The 10,975-nt window shown below is 69.9% G+C and overlaps 3 protein-coding genes across 3 annotated transcripts in view; 1 reads left to right on the forward strand and 2 right to left on the reverse strand.

The window, feature by feature from the left end:
* The window catches only part of AURANDRAFT_70780 (hypothetical protein), a gene marked incomplete at both ends in the record, with an annotated part of 10,124 nt that extends 4,738 nt beyond the window's left edge, over positions 1-5,386 (forward strand). Inside the window, 2 exon segments of the mRNA XM_009035351.1 lie at positions 4,322-5,068; positions 5,088-5,386. Coding sequence (XP_009033599.1) covers positions 4,322-5,068; positions 5,088-5,348 — 1,008 coding nt within the window.
* A 186-nt stretch (positions 5,387-5,572) lies between these two features.
* AURANDRAFT_16832 (hypothetical protein) lies at positions 5,573-5,899 on the reverse strand (the record flags this gene model as incomplete). The annotated part of the gene is made up of 1 exon (XM_009035852.1): positions 5,573-5,899. A coding segment is annotated over one exon (327 nt), but the record flags the coding sequence as incomplete, so codon positions are not given.
* A 1,748-nt stretch (positions 5,900-7,647) lies between these two features.
* AURANDRAFT_70781 (hypothetical protein) lies at positions 7,648-10,555 on the reverse strand (the record flags this gene model as incomplete). The annotated part of the gene is made up of 3 exons (XM_009035851.1): positions 7,648-8,136; positions 8,212-8,838; positions 8,948-10,555. 3 exons carry the CDS (start codon positions 10,553-10,555, stop codon positions 7,648-7,650), a joined length of 2,724 nt encoding a protein of 907 aa, XP_009034099.1.
* Positions 10,556-10,975: the final 420 nt, after the last annotated feature.

A 10,975-nucleotide genomic window follows, 5' to 3' on the forward strand; every position in this document is an offset into this window, starting at 1 on the left:
CGCCGTGGGGCGCCATGTCCTTGATGTGGGCCATGGCCGCGTCGATGAGGAACCGCGAGATGCCCCGGCGCCGCCACCGCTCCGAGACCGCGACGGCGTTGATGTAGCGCTTGAGAACGTCGTACTGGATCGTCGCGACGACGTCCCCCAGGCGCCGCGCCGGCACGTCGCCCTCGGGCTCCGGCCGCGCCGCCGTCCCCGTTTCCGGCCGCGGCCCCGCGTCGAAGAGCACCAATCGAAACGGCGCCGGGTAGTGGTAGACGCAGTCGATGGCGCACTTCTTCAGCAGGTCGCGCGCGATGGTGCCCTGGGCCTCGGCGTCGCGCGTCGCCCGGAGCGGGTCCTCGAAGGTGAGGCCGAAGGCCTTGGCGCGGTTCCGCAACCGGATCTGCGCCAGGGGCACGTTCGCGTGCCAGCTCCGCACCTTGCCGTGCTGCTTGATGTTGAGCTTCGGCAGCGCGTGCTGCTCGGCGTAGCCCGGGATCTTCCACTGCTTCGTGCCGCAGGACATGCACACGTTCTTCTTGTCCTCGAAGATCTCGCTGGGCTTGAGGCGCTGCAGGCGGCAATAGTCGCAGAGGCGCGGGGCCATGGTTTCACGCCGGCGCGGCGGTCGCGGTTGGTAGGGCTCGATCGGCGCGGCCGGCGGGGCCGAGCCGGCGGGTCACCCGGGGCTGCGGCCCAGGGCCGCGAGCCGCGGGAAGGCGCCGGCAGAATGAGAGCTCACAGCGCGTCGGGCTGCCGTCACGGAGCAAAACGCACCGGATCTTGCACCGATTGTTGAAGTTTTTTTCTTCGGGACCCTCCCAGTGCTCGTGCGGCGGCGGCGCTCATCATCCTGGCAGCCCACGCCGCGAACCTGCGCATCTTGATCCTTCGCGGCAACACGCGCCGCGCCGCCACTGACCCCGCGAGACGCGTCCGGCCGGCGCCGCCGGCATTTTCTGGCTCCGTCGCTTAGACTAGCTGCGGCGGTCGCTTTCTACCAGAGGGGAGTTTAGTCGCCCTTCGGCAGGCCCTTCAGCTGGGCCTTCTCCGCGCGCGCCGCCTTCCTGCGCGCCGCGCTGAGACCGCGCTCGATCTCGATCCACGTGAGCACGTTCTGCACCTTGCGGTAGGAGAACTTGTACTCGCGCTTGAGGCGGTCGTCGTACTTGATCTTCGAGGGCTTCTGGAAGCCGCGCTTCCGCAGCTTGCGCATGACGCCCGCGCGCTGGAGCTTGCGGTTCAGCAGCGACATCGCGAAGTCGGGCGACGTCCGCCCGTCGATGTCGACGCTGAACTTCGTGCGCACGCCGCCGAGCAGCGACGTCAGGCGCTGCTGCAGGGGCGGGGCGAAGGCCGACGCCGACGCCGAGAGGCGGCCGAAGGCGGCGCGCAGCATGTCGCTGCGAGGCGTCGGCAGGCGACGGGGCGCAGCTGGCGGGCGTCGGCGCGGCGCGACGAGTCGATCGAGGTTTGAGGCGCGGCGCGTCGAGACGTCGAGCACGACGTTCGCAGGCGCGTCGGCGCGCGCGGCGAGGGCAGCGGCGCAGTGGAGCTGGCGGTCGAGGGCGACTGTGGGGCAGTTTTTACCCTGCCCACGCCACTGGAAAATCGACGATTTTGGGCACCTCGACCGCGGACCACCTGCTTGTCTCATCGTGATGGACGTTTATCTGGGGCTCCGGAACCGCAGCCGATCATGCTAGGTCATCGATTGGCACAAGTTATGGCCGAAAATGTCGGTTTTTGGAGATTTCCGGCGTGCGCGAGCGCCACGTACGCGCGTCCACCCGACGGCGGCGGGTGCCACGCACGTCCACGCTGGCCCGGTGAGTCCGGGCGGGCCCCGGGCGGTCGAGCGGGGCGCCGAAGCGAGTATATACGGCCGTATACGACGCGTTTGTACTGGTTTAGTACGGCTAGGGTGTACTGGCGAGGCACCAGCGGCAGGAAAACAGGCGCGCAGAGCACCGTTTCGATGGCCGAGCGTCTTCTGGAGTCGAGACAAGATGTCTCGACGCAACGACAGCGCCAGTCCGCGTTCGTGGGCGCGTCGTCGCTGTAGACCGTGTTGGTGTCGTTTTCGAGGCGCTGGCAGGAGGCGCCCAAGCTGTAGCTGTCGAGTGCCGCGTTCACCTGACGCGCGGGCCAGCGGAGCCCCGGTGATCGGTCGTGAGAGGGCATCGGAACCGCTCTGGACGTCCAGGGGCGTCGCGGCGCCGCACACTGGCTCGGAAAGACCGCCGCCAATCGATGAGAATCGAGGAACCGAGGCCGTAGGGTGGTCCGACGGTACATCTGGCCTGGTTTCGCGAGACATGTTCTTCATAGCAACCCTCTCCGCACTTCCTCCGGAGAAACCAGGCCAGCGAGGTCCGGAACACGTCCAACACGCGCCAGCCGTCTCGAGAGAACGCTCCGACGAGGCCGTTGCGTTTTCGACGACGCCCGGACCGTTTCGCGCGCGGCGTCTTCGCAGTGGTCTGGCCACGCACGGTCCCGAGGCACATGCGGGAGCGCGCGGCCCCACTCCCCGGGGGCGCCGCGCACGCGCTGTTGCGGCGGCCGCTCTCCGAGCCGAGGGCCTCACCTCCCCAAAGTCAAGATTGACCGCGTGGGCAGGGCACTTGCGCCCTGATTGGCTGGAGGCCGCCACTCGACATCGGCGGCGGCCTGCGCAGCTCGTTCTCGGCGGCGTCGACACCGATTCGGGTGCGGTTTTCGGTGGCCCCGCGGCGCATCAGTCCTAGGAGGTCGGCCAAAGCTTATTTGTTACCGAGCGACGCGCGCGCGCGGCCACCGCGGCCGCGCCAGGTGCTCGGATTTGATGATTTCGAGTCGATTCGGGGTCATCGAGTCGCCCGAGGCAGCTTTGCCCGTCCCTTGGTCGTTTTAGGACGCTCAGTACATAGACCGAGCTGACCGGACCGCCAGACGACCATCGGGGCTGTTTTCGAGTCCACGGCTGCGCGTTCGAGGCTTCCCGAGCGAAACGCCGACACGCTCTCGAACGCTGTAAAAACGCCGACGGAGCCCGCGACGCGGGACCACTTGTGCAGTGCGACGATGGGCTTACCATGGGTCACGTTCGCCGCCTCTGTGGCGTCTGACATTCCCGAACTCGCGCAAAACCTTGGATCCATGGGCTATAACTCGCAAATCGACCACTTTTGAGCCGATTCCGGACGCGCGCGACCGCATCGAGCGCCGACTTTGCGCGTGGTTGTCGTCGCAACATGTCCGGGGCGCGCACACGAAGAAGAACGGCTGGAATCCATGCCATAGCGGCTGCAAAAGGTCTCGAAATCAGCTCACATGCTCTCTGAGGCGCTCGGAGAGCGTCGGAGCTGTTTCGCCGGGCTAATTTTGTCAAATCTGAGCACCAGTCGCTCCCAGCCCTCGGCAGCGAGGAGGGCGCCCCATGGGGCCACCAGGGCGCTGTTAGGTAGCCACAAGGGAGCCCTCTCGCGTCCGGGCTCGCGCGGGGCGTGGGTGTTCGGTAGTCGATGGCTGGGAGCGCGGCGGCGATGGGTCGATTTCTGGACGTGGTGGGCTCGAAAAAGGCCGGTTTGGGGGCGAGGAGTCGAACGCAGGGCGCCCACGACGCTGCACTCGACGGGCATCGCGTTCGGAGCTCGACGCGCGGTCGTAGTCGTCGCGACGCGCGCGCGAATGCTGAGCCTGGCACCAGGGCGATATCGGCGCTTTTGGGCCCATGCCGTCGAGGCCATGAAGGCGTCGCAGTAACGTGTCTGACACCTTGGCCGAGTCGTAGGGGTCCGCGCGCCAGCCGCTGTAGCTCGTACAGCCTCGGAGAAGCCTCTCTCGACGTACACAAGCGCGTCTCGATACAGCGTTCGCGCCAGCGCGCCGAGGTCGCGAGCGCGTGCGAAAACCGGTTCCCGGGTCCGTCCAACGGTCCACGCAGTTCCGTCCACACATAAACCAAGCAGCGATGACCAAGGGACGGGCAAGGTAGCCTCTGGTCGCGCTGTGACCCCGTGGACCATCGCCATCGACCGCCGTCGCAGCCTGTGCCAGCCGATTTTCGCGTGCGCGCGGCGGCGCGCGTCAAACCAAGTCGATGGACCATCGCGTAGGGTGTGTGTGACGAACAGCATGGCTTTGAAGCGACCAAATCGGTGCGGAAGTCGCTGAGTTCTGGTGCGCCCATCGGCCGATGTCTAGTGGCAGTGGCGAGGCGCAAGTGAGGGTAAAGTTTGGCCTCGCTGGATTCTTGCTCAGCGGCGGCGCGCGCGTCGCAAGCTCTGCCGAACAGAAGCCTCCGTCGTCGGTGCGCCCGCGGTTCCCCTGCCGCGCCGCCCGGACCTCCAAGATTCGCTGCTTCCCGTGCCTCAAGCGGCAGCGGACGATGTCGGGCTTCTGGAGCGAGGCCCTGCTCTCCGTCCAGGCGAAGCTGGACGCCAAGACGGAGAGCGCCAAGGAGCGGCTCTCGTCCCTCAAGGAGACCGTGGCCGCCACGGTCGAGTCGGCCCAGGAGCGCATCGCCGCGGACATCGAGAGCCTCAAGGAGGAGCACGCGCGCTTCATCGCCGAGCAGGACGGCGACGGCGGCTCCGGCGACGAGGCCTCCGGCGGGGCGTACACGGGCCAGAACGACGCGCTGCCCTGGGACGTCCCGGCAAAGGGGAGCGACATCAAGACACTGGTGCTGGGCCTGAGCCGCGACGAGGCCACGTTCACGCGGCCGCCGCCGGCGGAGGCGACCTACGCGTTCCCCTTCGCGCGCCGCACGGCGCTCATCCTCGAGCTGCTCGAGCTCGACCCGGCCCTCAAGAAGGCGCACACGAAGCTCGCCCACAAGGCCAAGGAGGAGACCTTCTTCACGAACTACTTTTACCGCGTCGCCGAGGTCCGCGCGGCGCTCGGCGCCGACCCGCCGCTCGCCGGCGGCCGGCCCGCGGACGCGCTCGCGCCGCCCGTCGTCCAGCGGGAGCCCGCGCCGCCGCCGGCGCCGGCGCCCAAACAACCCCCGCCGCCGCCGCCGCCCGCGCCGCTGCCGTCGCCGCCGACGGCGCCCGCGCTCGCGCCTNGAGAGGGCCGCCCCGCCGCGCGCGTCCAAGTTCCGCGCCCCGTCCGAGTCGTCGGCGACGGACAGCGCCGTGCTCATCAACGCGAGCGAGGCCGCGTCCGAGTTCTCGTCCCTCGTCCACGTCGAGGACGACGACCCGGCGTCGCCCCGGCGCGCGCCCGACGACGCGCTCGGCAGCTCGGGCGAGCTCGTCGCCGACGACGACGCCCTCGACGCCGCCGTCCTCGCGGAGATCGAGAACGTCGAGGTCGGCGACGACGACGACGACGACCTCGAGCGCCAGATCGCCGCGGAGCTCGACGGCGTGTAGAGCGGGGGCCGTTCCGCGCCGTAACGCGACATGTGCACAGTGCGCTGCCCACTTGGCTGCGCGCGCGCGATGAAAAGGCCGTCTCCCTGAAGGGGCAATGCGCTGTCCCTTGTCCCCGGGGGCTAGCCGAGGCGTGGTTACGAACATGCCGCCGCGTGTCGAACCGAGCCCGCCTACTTCATGGACGCGGCCGTCGCCTGGCACTCCTCGGAGCAGAGCGAGTAGATGTATTTGTAGATGTCCTGGAACTTGGGCACGTGGCGCATCTCGAGCTTGGCGCCGTCGCGGAGCTCGATGACCATGTCGCCGACCTCCTTCGAGCCCCGGTAGACGTACTTGAGGTCGACGATGTCGGAGTAGATGATCTCCGTGAAGTCGTTGCCCCCGAGGCCACTCTGGACGGAGATGCGCCGGCTCGTGATCTTGTACTTGACCCAGACCTGCCGCGCGGCCGCGGCCAGGAACGGGACGACGCCGATGATCGTGATGATCGAGATCGCCGGCAGCACGAGCTCCGTGATGGACGGCGGGCCCTCGAAGAAGAGCGTCTCCGGCGCGAGCGCCGACGCGCTCTTACTCGCCTCGGGGGCCGCGAAGTCCTCGTCGTCGTCGACGAGGTCGCCGTCGAGCGTCGCCAGCTCGTCGAGGAGCCGGCTCCGCGCCGCGAGGGGCGACGCGCGCGGCGACGCGGCGCAGGCGGCCCGGGCGGCCGGCGCGACGAAGCCGTTGGCCGTCTCGCAGACCGCGAGCGCGAGGAGGGCGGAGCGGAGGACGGCCATTGTGACTGGGCTCGGTGCTTGATGGCTGCTGATGTGGAGGTGCTCTCACGCGGCATCCACGGCTTCACCATCGAGAGCTCAGCCAAGCACTGCGCGCCGCTCGCGCCGTCGCCGCCACCGACGCCCAAACCAGTCGACAAGCGGTGCCGCGAAGCTCGTGAGGAGCACATATCGTGGTCATAGCAGCAGCGCGAGCACGGCCGCCACGCCACTCACCCTGACGCCCGCCCTGCAAACCAAAAAGCGCTTGTGGTAATTGTCTCGACACAATGCTGCCCATCATCCAGCCGGACCAGCTGTCGTCCGTCGCGGCGGCGGCCGTCGCGTTCGCGCTCGTGCTGGGCCTGGTCTTCGCCGCCGCGCGCGCGGCCGTCGGCGTGACGCCCGGGGACCTGGACTTCGCCGACCGCTTCGCGCGCCACGCACTCGCCGGCGACGACAGGAACTCGAACGTCGACGCGGCGGGCGGCCGCGTCGACGTCGACGCGCGCATGCGACGGGAAACGGGCTACGGCGGCGCCGCGGCGCTGCCGCGCGGCGGCGCCGTCGTCGCGCGGGAGACGCGGACGCGCGACGCCGCGGTCGTGTGCCTGCCCGGCCTCGGGCGCTGCGCGGACGACTTCGACCTCGTCGACGCGTGGCTGGCCCGGGGCCTCGAGCCCGTCTTCTGCGACTTCCGGCGCTACGGCCGCGCGTTCCGGAATTCCAAGGTCAAGGACGAGCGCTTCAACTACGCGGCCGACTTGCGCGAGCTCGGCGAGGACATCGACGATTGCGTAGCGTACGCCGCGTCCCTCGGGTACACCTCCGTTGTCCTCTGCGGCCTGAGCACGGGGGGCATGGCGCTCATGGAGTGGGCCGTGGCCCTCGGCGACGCGGGGCTGAAGGAGCGGCACGTGGCCGGTCTCCTGTTCTGTTCGCCGTGCGTTCGCATGAACGCCGTGTCCGTGCCGCGGCCCGTCGACGACGTCGTGCTCGGCGCCTGCCGGTTTTTGCGGTTCCTCGCGCCGGCGACCTACGCGGCCCTCGCGCGGTCCGTCGTCCTCGCGCGCGACTCGGAGCTCGGCGCGGACCCCGTCGTCGCGGACGGCCCCTCGTGGCTCGACAAGGTCATGGCCGAGCGGCGCCGGTGTTACGACCGCTACCTGAACCCCTGCCGGGGCAAGCCGACCTGGCTCGGCTACGTCGTCGCCATGCTCGAGGCCCAGAAGCGGCTCAACAAAGCGCTCGCGAAACCCGGCTTCGAGAAGCTGGCGATTCCCGCGCGCTGCTTCGCGCCGCGCTACGACGCGTCCTCGCCGGACCGGCCGCCGGGGCCGGTCGAGCCGGGCTCCAAGGTCGACGAGCACATCGACGTCAACGAGGTCGAGCGCGTCTTCACGACGGCCTTCGCGGGCGACTTCGCGCGCCTCGACTGCCAGCACGAGGTCCTCGCGTCGTCCCCGGCCGTCGTCGACGCGGTCCTCGACGCCATGCGCGCGGCCCTCGACGCCGCCTAGGCGCCCTTCTTAGATGAAATTTTACCCGTCCTGTGGCGCGCAGCTGTCCAGGATCGCGCGCAGCATCTCCGCGTGGACCGCGGCGTCGCGCGCGACCATGAGGTGCTCGCCGGCGGGATGGACCGCCAACGCGAAGGTCCCGGCCGTCTCGTCGCGCCAGGACTCCATGGACGCGCGCGTGATGCGGTCCTTGCCGCCGAGGAACGCGGATATGGGGCAGGCCAGAGGCGGACCACCGTAGGACGCGCGCGTCGCCGCGCAGCCGATCTCGAGCTGCAGCTCCTTGCGCGTCCGCGGGACGAACGACGCGAGGTAGCCCGGGCTGTCCCAGAACTCGTCGGGTACGGCGTCGTAGAAGCCCGAGCGCCGCAGCTCCGCCGCCACGTCGGCGTCGCTCGTCGCCTCCGTGAAGGTCCAGCACGTGTGGGTCTCGAAGTGCGCGGGCGACTCCTCGGACGACACGACGAGCGCCGCGGGCGCGCGGCGGCCGCGCCGCTGGAGCTCCTTGGCCTACCAAGCATGATGGTGACGATTTCTCATTGTTTCCCGCCCCGAATCTCTCGAAAATCGTCACGGCCACAGGACGCTGTCCTTGGCCAGCGCCCAGGCGACGAGCGCGCCGATGCTCACGCCGAGGAGCGCGTAGGGCGCCAGGGACTCCTCCAGCGGCAGGTAGTCCGCGAGCGCCGCCGCGAGCGCGCCCAAGTCGCCGACGACGTCCTCCTTGTGCCGCGGGTGGCGGCCCGGCAGGAGGGCGCATGTGAGCTCGAGGCGGCCGCCGCAGCGGGCCGCGAGCTTGTCGAAGAGCTCCGGGCCCGTGCCGCTCGCCGCGAAGCAGAAGACGCGCGGCGTCGTCGACGCGAGCGGCGGCCGCGGGGCCGAAGGGAGCCAGCGCGCGGCGGCCTCCGTCGCCGGCAGCAGCTTAAGCATGCTCGCCGACACCCAGGCGCCGGCGCAGGCCGCCGGCGCGTCGAGGCGCGCGCGCACCTTGCCGCTCGCCAGCGCGCGCAGCTCGCCGACGGCGACGACCGTGCCGGCCGGGATCGTGGCGGCCTCGGTGACGGGCGCGGCGACGCCCGCCGGCGCCGCGCCGACGTCGAAGCCCTCGCGCGGCGGCGCGTCGAGCGACGCGCCCTGGCGCATGAGCGCGCCGCGCTTCGACGACACGACGAAGCGATTGGCGCGGTCCGGGTCCATCGTGATCAGGGCAGCCTCGGTTCAACGCTGGCTTCAAGCACCGCGGCAACTAGAGAAAAATAGATTAGCGCCGCCGCCGGCGCCGGCGCAGCATGCGCCGGAAGCCGAGCTGCTTGCGGTGGACCTTGTTCTGCTTGACGAGGTCCGCGATCTGGTCCTCGGAGAGCTTGCCCGGCGCGACGGCGCGGCCGACGTTCTTCCGCGGGGCGACGGACTTGACGTTTTTGAACTCGGGCGCGCCGATGTCGACGACGGGCGGCACCTGGGTCGTCGCCTTGACGTCGTGCTTGATGGCCCGGGCCGTGTGCGTGTAGGGGTGCGAGTCCGCGTCCGCGTACGACTTGATCTCGTGCGCGCTCCGGAGCACCCAGTCCATGCGGCTCACGGCCCGGTGGTATTTCAGGGCGTGCTTGAGCCCCGCGGCGGCGATCTTCGCCGCCTCGTCCGGGCGCGCGAGGTAGTAGGCGAGCTTCTCCGCGAACGCCTTTTCGTCCGAGTTGTCGTAGACGACGACGTGCTCGCCGTCGACGAAGGGCCGCGGGTGGGGCACGTACATCTCGTCGACGAAGATCAGAGCGCCGGAGGCCAGCGCTTCAAACGTCCGGAAGTCGCCCTCCCAGTGGCTCGGGTTGCAGGTCACGACGATCTTCGACTTCCGCATGGCCCCAAAGTAGCCGTCGTTGATCTCGCGGCGGCCGCCGCTGTTGACGTCGCCCGCGATGCCCCGGACGTCCGGGTGCGCCTCGAGGTAGGTGTGGATCCAGGACACGACGCGCGACCGCGTCGGCTGCTTGGACGTCGGCCGGTTCGAGCAGAGCACGTCGATCGTCCGCGCTACTTTCCCCATGAGCTCCGCGTGGAAGTAGGAGTCGGCGACGGAGTAGGCCATGGGGTAGTAGTGGCGGTTGTAGCGCCGGCCCGTGCCCGTGTAGACGCCGTCGGACTTGGTCACGAACGACCGCTTGAGGTAGATCAGGTAGTCGTGCTCGCCGACGCGCGGGTAGAAGCCCGCGCCGTCGCCCTCGTCGAGCACGACGAGCTTGTTCGGCCCGTTGGCCACGGGCGGCGGCGTGGGCGTGCAGACGGGCAGGTAGAGCACGAAGTCGGCCTCCTCGTCGCTCGCGACGGGGACGACGGCCGGGTGCCGCGCGAAGCCGTTTTCGATGAGGTGGTGGAAGCGCCAGCCGGGCTTCGACGCGATCGCGGGGATCCAGCGCACGTTCGTTTTCGTCGTGTACTGGAGCTCGGGCTCGACGCAGGTCTCGCCGCCGGGCTCGCCCTCGTGTTCGTAGCACACGCGGAGCGGCGACGCGTCCTTCGCGGGCATGTAGGGCGTCGCCGCCGCCGCCGCGGGCTTCGGCAGCTGCACGACCCTCGGCGGCGGCGCGGGCGCCGCGGGCGGCGGCTTGCCGCCGAGCCAGTCCTCGACGTTGCGCGACACGGCGGGCGCCGGCGGCGCGGCGTCGAGCGCCGCGAGGCTCTGGAGGGCCTCGTCGCGCTCGAGGCGCAGCGTCTTCGAGAACTCGATGGCCTCCTCGGCGAGCTTCTCCGCCTCGTCGGCGCGCTTCGACTGGGCCTCGAGCCGCGCGAGCACGTCGCCCTCGATGGCCGCCAGCCGCGCCCCGGGGCTCGCTCGGCCCGTCGCCGCGCGCAGGGACCGGTGCGTGAGCCAGAGGCCCAAAGCGAAGAGCGCCAGCAGCGACAGCGCCGTCGTGCGCGCGATGCCGGCCATGAACGTGCTGCGACCACTGCCGCCGGCGACGTCGACCCAGGCTGTGTCTCGACCCGCCGCCCGGGGTAAAATCGATCGAATGTCCTCCGTGCTTCATGATCGACATTGTGCAGCGTTTTGGCGGCGCGCTGCGATGGGATGGCCGTCTTTGAGGGCCCGCCGCTCCGCGAATATGCAGAATCGTGCAACGATCCCAGCAGCTGCGAGGGCCGCAAGGACGAGGGTGACGCACATGCGAAGACGCGACGCTCATACGACCGCGTGGCGACTGGAACGGGGAGGTAGAGTGGGTGGGAAGGGACGCGCTGCCCCCTCGCGACCCCTCTAGCATAGTTTTCGAGCCATCGCAGCAGCGGAGATCGTTCGTCATCAACCCCGTCGCGTCCAGCGCGGCAGGTTCCTCGGGGGGGGGCGAAATCG

This window comes from Aureococcus anophagefferens (assembly GCF_000186865.1).
Source record: "Aureococcus anophagefferens unplaced genomic scaffold AURANscaffold_3, whole genome shotgun sequence".
NCBI classification, from domain to species: domain Eukaryota; class Pelagophyceae; order Pelagomonadales; family Pelagomonadaceae; genus Aureococcus; species Aureococcus anophagefferens.